This window comes from Podarcis filfolensis (genome assembly GCF_964270895.1).
Source record: "Podarcis filfolensis genome assembly, chromosome: 9".
Taxonomy (NCBI): Eukaryota; Metazoa; Chordata; class Lepidosauria; order Squamata; family Lacertidae; genus Podarcis; species Podarcis filfolensis.
Window position 1 is genome coordinate 19,138,892 of NC_139610.1, and position 16,347 is coordinate 19,155,238.

At 43.8% G+C, this 16,347-nt stretch overlaps 1 protein-coding gene across 1 annotated transcript in view; it reads right to left on the reverse strand.

Moving 5' to 3' along the window:
- The window catches only part of GABRB1 (gamma-aminobutyric acid type A receptor subunit beta1), a 93,182-nt gene that overhangs the window by 11,949 nt on the left and 64,886 nt on the right, over positions 1-16,347 (reverse strand). Inside the window, exon 5 of the mRNA XM_083630537.1 lies at positions 5,861-5,943. Coding sequence (XP_083486663.1) covers positions 5,861-5,943 — 83 coding nt within the window. The remainder of the gene's footprint in view (positions 1-5,860; positions 5,944-16,347) is intronic.

Genomic DNA, 16,347 nt, shown 5'->3' on the forward strand with positions numbered 1-16,347 from the left:
TATAATGAGATAAGAATCCAATGTCTTTGTTCAGACCAGGTCTCTCCATGGTTTTAAGTTTGGTAATGAGTTGCAATTCAGCAGCTTCTCTTTCCAGTCTATTTCTGAAATTCCTTTGTAGTAATACAGCTACTTTGAGATCTTGTATAGAATGTCCTGGGAGATTGAAGTGTTCTCCTACTGGTTTCTCTGTCTTGTGATTCTTGATGTCCGATTTATGTCCGTTTATTCTTTGGCGTAAGGTTTGGCCTGTTTGTCCAATATAGAGAGCTGAGGGACACTGTTGGCATTTGATGGCATATACAATGTTAGACGATGAGCAATTAAATAGTCCCGAGATGGTATGTGTGATGTTGTTGGGGCCAGTAATGGTGTTGTCCGGGTGTATGTGGCAGCAAAGTTGGCATCTGGGTTTATTGCAGGCTCTGGTGCCAGTGTCCGTGTTACGTCTGGTTGTAGTATTATTGTGGGTTAGGAGTTGTTTAAGATTGGGTGGCTGTCTGTAGGCAATGAAAGGTCTTCCTCCCAGAGCTTGAGAAAGAGAACTGTCATTGTCCAGGAGAGGTTGTAGATCTCTGATGATGCGTTGTACTGTTTTAACTTGGGAGCTGTATGTGATGACTAGAGGTGTTCTGTTATTTTCTTTTTTGGGTCTGTCTTGCGGCAAGTTCTCTCTGGGTATCTGTCTGGCTCTGTTGATCTGTTGTCCAACTTCATCTGCTGGATATTTTAGTGCTAAAAAGGTTTGCTGTAGATCTCTTAGGTGAGAGTCTCTGTCTGTAGAATTGGAACAGATACGGCTGTACCGTAGTGCCTGGCTATATACAATGGACTGTTTGGTATGTTTGGGATGGTAGCTAGAGGCATGTAGATATGTTTGTCGGTCAGTTGGTTTACGGTATAAGGTGGTGTCTATGCGTCCATCCTGTATTTTTATAGTAGTGTCCAAAAAATGTATTTCTTGCATAGATTGATTCATTGTTAGGTTGATTGTGGGGTGAAAATCATTGAATTGAAATACATTGAAATACATTTTCCTCTAGCTACCATCTAGCTGTTCCAATTCTACAGACAGAGACTCTCACCTAAGAGATCTACAGCAAACCTTTTTAGCACTAAAATATCCAGCAGATGAAGTTGGACAACAGATCAACAGAGCCAGACAGATACCCAGAGAGAACTTGCCGCAAGACAGACCCAAAAAAGAAAATAACAGAACACCTCTAGTCATCACATACAGCTCCCAAGTTAAAACAGTACAACGCATCATCAGAGATCTACAACCTCTCCTGGACAATGACAGTTCTCTTTCTCAAGCTCTGGGAGGAAGACCTTTCATTGCCTACAGACAGCCACCCAATCTTAAACAACTCCTAACCCACAATAATACTACAACCAGACGTAACACGGACACTGGCACCAGAGCCTGCAATAAACCCAGATGCCAACTTTGCTGCCACATACACCCGGACAACACCATTACTGGCCCCAACAACATCACACATACCATCTCGGGACTATTTAATTGCTCATCGTCTAACATTGTATATGCCATCAAATGCCAACAGTGTCCCTCAGCTCTCTATATTGGACAAACAGGCCAAACCTTACGCCAAAGAATAAACGGACATAAATCGGACATCAAGAATCACAAGACAGAGAAACCAGTAGGAGAACACTTCAATCTCCCAGGACATTCTATACAAGATCTCAAAGTAGCTGTATTACTACAAAGGAATTTCAGAAATAGACTGGAAAGAGAAGCTGCTGAATTGCAACTCATTACCAAACTTAAAACCATGGAGAGACCTGGTCTGAACAAAGACATTGGATTCTTATCTCATTATACATGACAAAGCCATTTTTCACCTTCTCACCCCTTGCTTTTTCCTGTAAGACCTATTGCAGTCGTTAAGAGTCGTCAACAGGCTCATCACAGCTATCTGCCAACCACCCATTCCCACCACCCTTCTGAGTAATACCCCTCCCCACCTTCTCACTATATAGAAGGATCTGGCAACTTCTGTTTCAGTGTATCTGAAGAAGTGTGCATGCACACGAAAGCTCATACCAAGAACTAACTTAGTTGGTCTTTAAGGTGCTACTGGAAGGAATTTTTTTTTTTTTTTGACTATGGCAGACCAACACGGCTACCTATCTGTAACTGGTTGCTATATCATTTGTATTTTTTTAAAGAGTGTTTATAATTGTGGATACATGTTGAATTCATTAAGTAAGAGTTGAGGATAAAAATGGAGGATGAAAATGGAGTTCCCATTGCGGCGAGGACTGGAATAATTTATCATATGCTGCAGCAAGCTCACCAACAGACAAAGAAAACCTTTAAATTAATTCTTTGCTTAGAGAGTCTGTGCTTCAGGCAGCTGTTCACACATTGGCAGAAAACCAGTAAATGCATAAACTGTGCCAAAGGCCAACAGTGTGAGGATGAATGCATTACCATCAAACAGTCCTTGCCTCTTCTCCCCACACACAAAAAAATGTGAAATGACAAGATTCACAATTTCAGCTGCCTGCTCATAGAGATTTAATTGTGATCTGATTGAATAAAAAGTTGCTAAGAGCTATCACACAACAGACTGGAAGTTCCAAGGTTCTTACAGCATCACATGCTAGGGCCTGTCTGCAACATCTGCTTTGTTTGCCAGAACTTTATGAAAGACCTAGGTTCGGCTGGGAAAACGTAGGCGATTCAGCCTTTGGAGTTTAGGAGTATGACTGTCGTACCCTGAGAATGAATGAACATCAAAGCAACTAGAGGTTCAGCGTGTAACCTTGCACAGGACTTGAGTTGAAATTTAATGACGCATTCTTTCAAAGGTTCTTAAATATTTTCTAACAGGAAGTTTGACAGCTAATTCATATTGCAAGAGTGTCAGCTCACAAACCAAAGCAGTCTAGTGGGCATATCCCGCAAGAAACTTAGTCCCAAGCAGCTGAGGGCTTCTAATACCATTATTAACAGCTTGAACTTAGACCAGTTACAAATCGGCAATTATTGCAAATCTTTGAGCAGGTCTCACTCCTGCCAGCAACCATGCTGCAGCATTCCAGTTCAAGCACAAGGGAACCTGCAAATACAGAGCATTGCAATAATCCAGTCTTGAAGTCACCAGTACCTGGAGTCAAGTTCCCCTGGTCCATAAACAGTCAAAACTGCTACCTGTCCCCCTCCCCCAGACCAGTCCGGATCCATAAGCCCCCTGGCCTCTCCTCTAAGTTCATTAACACATCACTTGACAATCCTTATCTGACTGCATTAGACTTTCGTCGAATTTGCAGGTCACTGAGCAGCACTGAAGTGCATTGAGAGACATTCAGAAGTTAGTTACAATTCATAAATTCATAGTTTCTAAGCTCATGACAAGGTTTTTGATGAGCTGCCTTAAGCACTTGTTTTCCTGAGATGGCTGCGATATCTGTCAGGTGAGGGATTGTCACAGTCCTAAATTCAAATCTCCACTCAGGCATGAAGCTGCTCCTTGGCCTATTCCCCCTCACAGAGTTGTAAGGAAAATATGAGAGGAGGAAGTATCTTGTGGGCCACCTTGAGCTCCTTGAAAGAAAAGTGGGATATTTATGTAATAAACAGACAAATAACATCTGTTTATCCTTAAGCCTTTTTCCAAAAAGAAGAAGAAGAGGAAGAGGAAGAAGGAGGAAAGCTTAGTTATGTAGACTGGTTTGTATTATTCCTGAGCTATATGGCTGTTGTTGTTTCCGAGTTCCCCATAACTAGATATCAGTGCTCGCAGGGATTCGAACCACCAACCTTCTGATCAGCAAGCCCAAGAGGCTCAGTGGTTTAGACCACAGTGCCACCCGCGTCCCACAATGGAGTGAGCTCCCGTTGCTCTGTCCCAGCTCCTGCCAACCTAGCAGTTGGAAAGCACGCCAGTGCGAGTAGATAAATAGGTACCGCTGTGGTGGGAAGGTAAACGGCGTTTCCATGTGCTCTGGCTTCCGTCACAGTGTTCCGTTGCGCCAGAAGCGGTTTAGTCATGATGGCCACATGACCTGGAAAGCCGTCTGTGGACAAGCGCTGGCTCCCTCGGCCTGAAGCAAGACGAGCACCACAACCCCATAGTCGCCTTTGACTGGACTTAACTGTCCAGGGGTTACCTTTACCTTTTTTTTATCAGTGCTCTTGGACTGTATGGGTTCTAGAATACCACATTAGCAGTAGCCAGTGTAGTGGGAGTGAAAAATAAGGTAGGTCATCAGCCACATCCACTCTTTCCCAAAGGCCCAGATAAACAGTTGGGATCTTTAGCTTCCAGCAGAATTGGCCTTCCCTAATGATATGCTGTGTGTTTTCACGCTTCCTGTGAAACCCTTTCAACCCAAGGTATTGTATATGCAGCCACCGTAACAGTGCAGTATATTGTCTCAGGAAGGGAGTGATAATGATTCTGCACAAATCGGTCAAAATGCTTTTTGCCAGTGTAAGTGGCAATGACGGTTCAAATAAGAATGCAGCTATTGGAGTGTCCCCCCGGCTTCCTGGCAAGCAACCACTGAGCACGCGACTGGAATATTTTTCTATTGATGCATACCAATGCCTCTTCAAATTGACCCCTGTCTTTGTTCAGCCATTATGTACATTTAAGATTGCATCTATTTCCACAGAAAGAAGGAAAACATAGCGACGGGCTTTTCCAGAAACATAAATGCGTTAATGAGACATTTTCTATTCCTCCCACGATCTCTTATTTAACGTGGAAGCCAATTCTATGGCGACACCAGCTGAATGCTCACAATTTGATATTTAGTGTTTTACATTTGGCAATTAGTATTCAGCGACTGCTGTTCTATATTTGATAGTAATTGACGATGGTGGATAACATTGCGAAAGATGACAAGGATGCTAAAAGTGTTGTAAACAGAAGAGATACCAGTCAGGGCAAAAAGAAAGCCAGAAAATTGCTTATGCAGGAATGCACCATTTGTGACCCACTGAGCCTCATGTAGCCCAGGACAGCACCCCCAACCCTGTTCTTTGTGACCCTAAGTAGGTATTATTTGTACAATTTGCATTTTTATTCTATCTTCCTTCAGAGCTCAGGGTGGTGCACAAAGCACACACACAAATGCACAAATGCACATATCATCTCAACAACGCTGTGGAGTAGGTTCAGCTAAGACACTGCAACTAACAAAGTCACACTGTGCTTCATGGCAGAGTGGAGATTCAAACCCAAGATTCCTAGTCCAACTAGTGCAAGAGGTTTATTGAGACTCTGGTGGGGCTCCGTGTAAGGATGGTGGGCAGTGTTTTTATCTGCTTTGCATAGTAATCTAATGGTATTGCAGCCAATGAACTAATACACACAGGTGCAAGATACCAACCAACCAGGAAGCAAAGCTATATTCGCTGCTGTGGAGCATTAGATACACTGAGTCTGGAGTAGGAATTCTCACTGCAACAGAAGAAGTTGCCTTGGACAGAATCAGGCAATTGGACTGTGTAGCTCAGTACTATCTATACATGGTATATTTAACTGATTTAAACTAATCAGTACCGTAATTAATCTAGATGCACCACCATACTGTATATGTGACCAGCTTGTTATATTCCTATTTTAAAGATACGGTAAAGAGGCAGCGTAATGTTTCAAAAATGTTTTAAAACATTAATAATCAAACTATACTTTATACTTTAGACAATATTGCAAATTAGGCAAGAGATATAAGCAAATTTATTTGGGCTCAGAAATATGGTAGCAATTTAGGTGTAGATGGCGGTATACATTGTAAGATTCCTTGCCACACATTGTACAAAAGTACAAAACAAGTTTGTGCTTTTATATAAGCAGTAGAAAATGGGGAGACAACTTACAGCTTTCAATTTCCAGCGTGCAGTTTTGTTCATCCAGAGGGTACCTTCGTAAATCCATCATGCAGGCAGCCGTGGTAGTGATCCTGAGAAAGAGGGAAGAGGAAAGAGAGAGAGGGAGAGAGAGAGAGAGAGGGAGAGGGAGAGAGAAAGGGAGGATCAAGAAAGAAGGATACGTGGACTTGCAGCTCAGGTCAAACATTTTAACAATCTTAAAAAACTTTTTGAATTATTATTGCAAAATTTATTGAATTTCTTCAAAAACAATTACCAAGCATCAAGTGTTGTCTTGCAGGACAAATTGTCATTCACATGGCATCAAAACAGACTTTAAAAAAGCAGTCAAAGGCTGTGTGCAGGGGGTGGAAGCAGGGTCGGATTTAGGTTTGATGAGGCCCTAAGCTACTGAAGGTAATGGGGCCCTTTATATGTCCAGCTTTATATGAAGGTAATGGGGCCCTTTATTGTTTGTCAACAATAAATTGTTGCTTTTTTGTGTTGAATATATGCTATATGGTAATTTATGGACCTAATAAGTATCTAAAGCCATTTGCACATAACAAAGTATGTATTTTATCAAAGTAATTGTTGAACTGAAGTACAATTATGAAGAAGTATATTAATAGTGAAATACAGTTAAGAAGAAGTATATTAATAGTGATAGTGATATTTTAGGGAGCAGGCTAGCAGGTGGGGCCCGTTACTTACATCAGGCATGGCCAAACTCAGCCCTCCAGATGTTTTGAGACTACAATTCCCATCATCCCTGACCACTGGTCCTGTTAGCTAGGGATGATGGGAGTTGTAGTCCCAAAACATCTGGGGGGCCAAGTTTGGCCATGCCTGACTTACAACATAGGAGCCAACACAACACAAAACACTGTTGCTGTATGTAGGCTTTATTTTATTTATTTTTTATCTTATATTTTGGAAATGTACATCTAGTTGTTTTTTCCTTTAATTTTTTCGGGGGCCCCCAAGAGATTGGGGCCCTAAGCTATAGCTTGTTTAGCTTATACGTAAATCTGACATGGGTGGTGCTGTGGGTTAAACCTCAGAGCCTAGGACTGGCTGATCAGAAGGTCGGCGGTTCGAATCCCCACGATGGGGTGAGCTCCTGTTGCTCGGTCCCTGCTCCTGCCAACCTAGCAGTTCGAAAGCACGCCAATGCAAGTAGATAAATAGGTACCGCTCTGGCGGGAAGGTAAACGGCATTTCCGTGTGCTGCTCTGGTTCGCCAGAAGTGGCTGAGTCATGCTGGCCACATGACCCAGAAGCTGTACGCCGGCTCCCTTGGCCAATAAAGCAAGATGAGCGCCGCAACCGCAGAGTCGGTCACGACTGGACCTAATGGTCAGGGGTCCCTTTACCTTTAAATCTGGCACTGGGTGGAAAGGTGTGACCTCTCCATAGCCTTTGTCCTTCTAGCTAGTGCCCCAGCCAGGTCGTCCTTCCCTTTCTGCTTTGAAAATTTTTCCTTGTCTATTCCCTTTGTTGATTTCTTCCATCCCTGCTTTATGAAATGCTAATGGAAGAAGCCTCGGTGCCATGCAAGGCAGCCGTTTCTCAGGTAATTAGTTGCATACTGCACCGTGTGAGTGTGGGCTCCTTATTATTAATTTCTATGGAGTGGCGGCAGTTCATGAATCAATCTGTGATTCGGATTCTGCCTTTGGGCTAGCACTGTCTCTGCTTGCTCTGCATATCCCTACTGTTTCTTTTCAACCTGCACATTTTTTAAAGCAAACAAATGAAGCTATAAGCATCTCCCATAAATCTCCAGTTCTTGCTCCTCCAAAGGAAAATGGACTACACAAATAGCTCCTTCGGATTTTCTACTTCATGGGAAAAGGTAGAGAAGCACTAGAAGAGCCAGTTAACTTAATTTAAGATCCATAGCCTTTTGGGACCTGTGGGTACATTTGGAAACCTAAGGTACTGTTTTGGGTACCATAAAAACAGAAAATTAACAGAAAAACTGGGAACCCCCCCCAAACAAAGGGCAACCCACCTACACCCCCCCAAACAAATAAAACCAACAATAAAAAAGAAGGATCCCCGGAAGGCAAACAGTAGCAGCAACAAATGACCAAACCCTTAATTAGGAAAAAAAATCAGCAGAAACAGGAAGCCTTGGTGGAACCCCTGTATGCGACATTGGGAATATTAGGAGCAATTGGATGTTCAAACTGAATTATGTATTCAGACTTGCTCAGAAAAAAAGCCCTCTCTAAAGAATTAATAATTTTTATTCAGCATTGACAGTATTGATTTTTTGCGTAATATCTCTTAAGAGTTTGCTAATGGACCAAAGGAGCCAGGTTTTCCTCACCTCCCAGTTCCATAAGGCGCGTTGAGCCGTATTTCTAAACGGTTTTGCCCCAAAGCAGCAATAAGGTAGACAAAAAGTCATGCAGCATGAGAAATCTCCACGCAAAATTCTTTCTCCCGTGTATAAGGCCCAGCATTTTGCCTGTCTGGAGCTGCGCCAACCCATCATTTAAGATCTTCACCTAAGGCCTTTCTCTGAGTGCCTCTTGTCAGGTGAGGTGCGATGGGTGGTCCACTGGGAAGAGGGCCTTTCCAGTGGTAGCATTCCCAGCATGGAATGAACCTCACAGAGAAACTCACCTGATGTCTTGACGTCTTTTCGGCATCAGGCAAAGACATTTTTATTTCCCCAAAACTTTTAACTGGTTTTAGCTTCTATATCAGGGCGGCCCAACTTTTTCTACAAAGAGGGCCACAACATGGAACCCACAGGCTGCACACTGCCTTGTCGTGCGGGAGGGTGGAGTGAGGCCAAAATCTGATGTCTCCCACCAAGCTCTCATGCTGTTTTCCTAATAATAATAATAATAATAATAATAATAATAATAATAATAATTGGATGCCATTCATCTGACTGGGTTGCCCCAGCCACTCTGGGCAGCTCCCAACAGAATATTAAAAACACAATAAAACTTCAAACATTAAAAACTTCCCTAAGCAGGGCTGCCTTCAGATGTCTTCTAAAAGTCAGATAGTTGTTTATTTCCTTGACATCTGATGTGAGGATGTTCCTATGAGAAAAAACACTGGGGCCTAATTGGATTAGTAGAATGTCTGTCATCTGGTGGGCTGGGCTTTTGTGTTGTGCTCTGGAATCGGCCCCTCCCTTCAGGTGTTCAGTTAAGTTCAGTTAGAGAGGCCAACTGTCATTCTCGCCTCATGAGGTTGTTTTAGTTTCTCTCAGACAGTTTGTTATTGTGCTTCAATTTTCTTTATGATTGAAGCTTTGTTTGACATATACGTCAGCCACTTACTTTGCTGAAAGAAAAGAAACTCTGCTGAAAAATGGTGGAATATCCTAAACTGAGCAAGTGAGGGGATATTTCCAGTCTCACAGGAGGATTGATTTTTTTAATCACTCCCATCCTTCACAACAGTAACACAGGGCCACTACCGAGAAGACCCTCTGCCCGGTTCCCTGTAACCTCACTTCTCGCAGTGAGGGAACTGCCAGAGTGCCCTCAGTTCTCGATCTCAGTGTCCGGGCTGAATGATGGGGGCAGAGAAGCTCCTTCTGGTATACGGGGCCAAAGCCATTTAGGGCAGAACTTTCAAAACTTTTCAAGTTGGTGAAACAATTTTTGGACATGCATCATTTCACGACACGGCAATTCAGTTTTGCATCATTTCAAAACACAGTAATTAGTTTTCCATCATTTCACGACATGGTAATTCAGCTTTGCTTGCAATCCCGAGGTTAAACGAACTCCTTTCCAGCCCCGGGAGGAGCGTGGGGAGCGTTTGTGCTACACACCTACGCACTGCAGCCGACACACTAATGTGTCGCAACACACAGTGTGGGAAGCTCTGGTTTAGGGCTTTAATGGTCAGCACCAACAAAGCTGGATAAGCAAGTTGCAGGGCTTTGGGAAAGAGGTGTGAGGCTCTGGCAGAAGAAGAAGAAGAAGAAGTAGAAGTAGAAGTAGAAGTAGAAGTAGAAGTAGAAGTAGAAGTAGAAGTAGAAGAAGAAGAAGAAGAAGAAGAAGAAGAAGAAGAAGAAGAGTTTGGATTTGATATCCCGCTTTATCACTACCCGAAGGAGTCTCAAAGCGGCTAACATTCTCCTTTCCCTTCCTCCCCCACAACAAACACTCTGTGAGGTGAGTGGGGCTGAGAGACTTCAGAGAAGTGTGACTAGCCCAAGGTCACCCAGCAGCTGCATGTGGAGGAGCGGAGATGCGAACCCGGTTCCCCAGATTACGAGACTACCGCTCTTAACCACTACACCACACTGGCTCTCACACTGGCAGGGTACTAGACCCCCCCACCTCCTTCTCAAAGTTGGGCAAGTGCTAACTAGGTTTTGCGAAGGAGGAGGAGGACTCTAGGACCCTGTCGGAGCCCTCACACCTCCTTCCCAAACACCAGTGCTGTCACTTATTCAGCTTTGGGAAGGCAGTGTGAGGGCGGGGTGGTGGTGGAAATCAAATGTTGCCAGGGGCTTCCAAAAAAGGCATTGAGGGCTGCATGTGGCCTCTGGGTCGTGGGTTGGACTGCCCGGTTCTGTTTTGACATAGGATGATTGTATGCTGCTTTTATATATACAGCATTTACTGTTATTGTTTTTAGTCTATGTTCTTATATCAGCTTGGGACGCGGGTGGCACTGTGGGTTAAACCACAGAGCCTAGGACTTGCCGATCAGAAGGTCGGCGGTTTGAATCCCCGCGACGGGGTGAGCTCCCAGGGTGAGCTCCTGCCAACCTAGTTCGAAAAGCACGTCAAAGTGCAAGTAGATAAATAGGTACCGCTCCGGCAGGAAGGTAAACGGCGTTTCCGTGCGCTGCTCTGGTTCGCCAGAAGCGGCTTAGTCATGCTGGCCACATGACCCGGAAGCTGTATGCCAGCTCCCTCGACCAATAAAGTGAGATGAGCGTGCAACCCCAGAGTCGGCCACTACTGGACCTAATGGTCAGGGGTCCCTTTACCTTTATATATCAGCTTGGATACCTCAGTTGGTTAGAGCATGGTGCTGATAACACCAAGGTTGAAAGTTCAAGCTGTATATTCCTGCTATGTAACTCTACAATTCTATGAGGTGTGTTTGTGTGTGTGTGTGTGTGTGAGAGAGAGAGAGAGAGAGAGAGAGAGAGAGAGAGAGAGAGAGAGAACGAAAATATTAAAAGCTTTAAATTCAAGTAGATCCTACCCTGAAAAATTTCAGCTACAGCTTTTAGTTCAGCCTTGGGGATCATGCACACAATAGCATTTTAAACGCAACACACCAGGGGTAGGGAACCACTGGCTCTCCAGATGTTGGAGTACAATCCTCACACTGACCATTGGTCATACTGGTTGAGGCTGATGGGAGCTGGAGTCTAACCACAACTAGAGGGTTGCAGGTTCTCCATCCCTGCAATGCCCCAGGCAAAGAGAGCAGGCAGAAGCCCATTTTTTATGTGTGTGCAAAATGAGCCCATAGCTGGGTCAAGGTAAACTATTTTGCAAGGTACCATAAAGGCTACCTACCAGGTGTTCTGAAGATGCCAAATACAAAGTAATGTTGCACTGTTTTATTTATTTATTTTTATTTTACCAAATATCCTATGGGACCGAGATCTATTGAAGAAACTTCAGCGCAGTTAGCCCTTTTCACTGCGAGGCTATAAATACAATCAAATAAAATTTATAGCAGAAATTCTGACAATGCTATAACTACACTCCTGCAAACAAGCGGCTGTAATAAAGGTTGTCTGTGAATGGGAAGCACAATTTATTGCAAAGAACAGTTTTGTTTGACAGAGCAAATAGACTGTAGAGATGTATGTGTGTGTTTTAAACCCAAAAGGGAGTGGGAAACAGCAAATTTAAGAAAGCAAGAAGAGAAAAGCAAGCTTTGAGAACTGAACTGGCATTTTGGATGTGAAAATGCAGAGGAAACATAGCTTAATTTTAGTGGTTCCTTTAAAAAATAAATAAATTGTTCATTGAAAGATGATTTCCTCAAAAACTAGCTCATGATGGATGCTCTTCCCTTCATTGGCACCTGGAAATGGCACCAGTTTATTTAGGTATATACTTCTGATCTATTGCAGTGGCATAGCATGGTTTGCTGGTGCTTGGAGCTCACGCAGGTGCATGCATGCCAGGCCAGTGTGGACCGCGGAGCGTGAACATAGCCCACCATGCAAGCCCAGCCCTTGCTGCTGATGCTGCCACAGCGACTTGCACAGGGGGAGCCCAGCCAGTCAACATGCACCTTCCTCTCTCTGTGCTCCTGCATGAGTCACGTGACCCTTATGAGATCATGGAGACCAAAGCACACACTTTGGGGGGGGCATGCTCTTACAGTACCCAAAAATGTGTGTTTTGGGCATGTAAGAGATCGCGCCCCCTCCAAAAAGTGCTTGGGGGGGGGCGAGACCTTGTCATGAAATCACGTGATATCATGGTGCCCAAAATGACCATTGTGTTCTTGCGGGGAAAACAGGATGTCCCAGTTTTTCCGGGACACTTGTGGGGTATGTGGTACATGCCTGGTCAGTATGTGCAGCAGAATGAAGTGACAGAATCTTGAGGTGGCAGAATCTATGTTGCCACTTGCTACGAGTGTGTATGTGTGTGTCAAGTGCCATTTCTGAATGCCCCTCTGCCTACAAGATTCCATGCAAGGAAAAACCCAACAAAGATTCAGGGAGAAAAGTCCTAATTCTGTTTCCCCCCGGCTGCTTTTTACACACAGGGATTTTCTTTTTCTACATAGGCATAAAAAATTGACCCTCCATCAGTAGTCTGCGATAGAGCAGTCCATTTTGCCTCCCACCAAGACAAGTACCACTTCATCCCCATCTTCTCATGCTCAATGTGTAGGATCCAGACTTTTTTGACAAATGTGATGGGCTACAGCAAGCTAGAACAACCCGAAAGTCTATACCTTGGGTCATTCATTTTCATCTACAGTTGAAAATATAAGCAGTAATATAAGGCAGAACATAGCAGGCAGAGTTCCACTTTTCTTCCTAGTAAACAATAAATATGACAGGAGTAGTACGCTGAGCAATTTTCTTCTGACATTTATGATAGCCTGAATTTCAGGCAGCAAAAACAGCCATTTCTCTACAACATTAAAGCACAGAGTTTATTAAGTTTTTATAAATAGCCTCATTTATTCTCCTTTCAAAGTTATCCATCACCCCAAGGAAACTCTTCAAATAAAATCAACAGAGAGGATGTTTGCTATGTTTAATTCTCATTGGGCGCAGCTCCATTATGTCTCTAGTGATATTTCATGCCTTCCAGATGTACGAAACTGATATTTAAAGGATTTCATTCTCCCCCTCCCCACCCCCAGTTCAACACGAAAACGAGTGCAGCAGAAAATGGAAAGCTGCTTACCAACCATTAAACATTATTATTGCCCTCCTGTGGCTTTCTGGCTTTCATACATCTCTCTAGTCATCCGTGCCATCTTTTCCTTCCAATTGCTTTGGGATACTGTGGAAATGTGTATGTGTGTGTGCGCGCACACACATTCCAATCTGTTAGGTGGCCAGCTAGTTTAACTTGCTACAGTTATAGCAGCTTGGGAGTCCAAAAATGGATGTAGTCCAGCTTCAGGTGCCTGTTTTACTGCACATTTTAGCACATCTCTGCATGGGATGTTGGTAAGCTACTATGGCCATCTGAATAGGCTCTAAGTCTGGCTTCTAATAATATACTTCAAACCTTCTGGAGAATAAGAAGCATTAAATGTTCTGTCATTTTGCAGAATTGGATAAGATGACAGGAAGGATTTGAAACCTGCGGGATCAGAGATTCTCAGAGGACTGGAGTAAATAAATGAATTATTTGAAAAGCAATTGTAATCAACAGATTTACGCTAGTAGGATTGCTAGAAGTTTTGTAAGGAGGATTATGCGAAATATTGCAGAGAAAACTATGATAAGAATTATTAGTGAAGGAGTATTAAATGTAATACTGAAAATAATGTAATGCAGATTAAGTGATAAAGATGGGAAAATCTTAAGATGTGGTTGATGGAAGTCCAAAACATTGTATAAGTTAAGAAAGTATGTTATATGATATTTGGAAATTATGTGTAAAAATCAATAAAAATATTTAAAATAAAAGTAAATGTTCTGTCATTTATAAAGCATGCATGTGGAAAAGCTCTATCCACTGTTTCCCATTTTTATCTTCACAGTGATCATGGGATCATAGAATTGTAGAGCTGGAAGGGACCCTGAGCATCTAGTCCAACCCCCTGCAAAGCAGGAATATGCAGGTGTCCCATATGGGGATCAAACCTGCAACCTTGGCATTATCAGCACCACGCTCTAACCAACTGAGCTATTTCTCAGATGAATTTAATCCCTCCAGTTTATGGGAGGAAGACTGAGCTGAGGGAGCATGTTTCCTTATCTGAGCCTGGATATACATTCCCTCCATCCACCTCCTAGGTCCATATCCAGCCCTAAGAACATAGGAAGCGGATTAATACAGAGTCAGGCCATTGGACCAGCTGCCTCAGTATTGCCATTGATTGGCAGCAACTCTCCAAAGTTTCAGACAGGGGTCTCTCCCAGCCCTGGAGCTGCCTGGGATTGAACCTGGGACCTCGTGCATCCAAAGTAGATGCCCTTCCACTGAGTTACAGCTCTTCCCTTTGCCAAGAGGTCCAAGATCTAAATATCAGGGTTCAAATAAGCCTCTCCATGCATTCAAAAGAATTGTGAAGGGGCTAAATGGCCACAGAGGTTCCTCACCAATGCCAAGGCCCATGCCTCACTTTTAATGGCTATATCAAGGGCCCCTCTTCAGGCACGCCAACTCTAGAGGGTCAAAGACAATTCAGCCACCTCAATATTTGTTGTCAGGAGGCTGGGTCCCCTCAATCTTGGGGGCAACCTGATGTTTCTAGGGCCCTATGTATCTACTGAGGGACGCGGGTGGCGCTGTGGGTTAAACCACAGAGCCTAGGTCTTGCCGATCAGAAGGTCAGCTGTTCGAATCCCTGCGACGGGGTGAGCTCCCGTTTCTCTGTCCCTGCTCCTGCCAACCTAGCAGTTCAAAAGCCCGTCAAAGTGCAAGTAGATAAATAGGTACCGCTCTGGCGGGAAGGTAAACGGCGTTTTGGTGCGCTGCTCTGGTTCGCCAGAAGTGGCTTAGTCATGCTGGCCACATGACCCGGAAGCTGTACGCTGGTTCCCTCGGCCAATAAAGTGAGATGAGCGCCGCGACCCCAGAGTCGGTCATGACTGGACCTAATGGTCAGCGGTCCTTTTAATGTATCTACCAACACAAACATGTTGAGCTGCCTTTCCTGAGGGGGATCTAGATTGACCAAGGGTTCCCAATTTCATGGAGGAGTTTGACCCTGGCTGAATTGGTGGTGGTGGGCTGTGCTACACAGTTTAACCTTACAACTGACACATTCAGCGTATGTTGGGGGGTGGTTGAATGAACTCCATTAATGTTTTAAGCAAGGATTTCAATGCTACAATGGAAGGCACTGTTTGTTTTACCACATTTGTTTCTCGCCTTTTCTCCAAGGAGCTCTAGGCAGTGCACATGGCTCCTCCCCATCCATTTTGTCCTCATAAAAACCCTTTGTTAGGTAGGTGAGACTAAGAGGGACTGGCTGGCCCAAAGTCACTCAGTGAGCTTTGTCGCAGAGCGCAGATTCAAACCCAGTTCTTCCTCCCACAGAGAGGTGCTTAATATCTCCAACTCCTAAAAAGATTCCGTCAACGGTGTCTCTGAAAATTTTTACACATCACTTGGGAAGACAGGTGAACTAATATCAATGTACTAGAAGAAGCAAAGATCACCAGTGTCGAAGCAATGATTCTTCAACATCAGCTTTGTTGGACCAATCATGTTGTGCGGATGCCTGATGATGGTCTTCCAAAGCAACTACGCTATTCCGAACTTACAAATGGAAAGCGTAATGCTGGTGGTCTACAAAAGACTGTCCCAAGGCAAATCTAAAAAAATATAGTATAAACACTGACAATTGGGAAACACTGGCCTGCGAGCGCTCCAGTTGGAGAACAGCCTTTACGAAAGGTGTCTTGGGCTTTGAAGACTCTCAAACTCAGGACGCAAGGGAGAAACGTGCTAGGAGGAAGGCACGCTTGGCAAATCTACACCGTGATCAGCTCCCGTCTGGTAACCAATGTCACCACTGTGGAAGGACGTGTGGATCCAGAATTGTTAAAACCGTGTTTATGGAAGACAATCTTACTCGGCTATGAGTGATCGCCAAAGAAAAGGAAAGATCATCTCACAAAGTCTCAAGCACAGTGCTTTACATCTTTACACTGGGCCGATCCACATGTCCGCTGCAAGTTATTAAAAAAAACAATAATTCAAGTGCTATGTGTGAACCACTTCTATATGAAATAACCAATGTTTGTCATTTCACCACTCTGAGAAGGTAAATTAGTTGGAGTACAGTTTGGGAAAGTGGGGCATCTTTTTTGCCATGACAAATAGCTT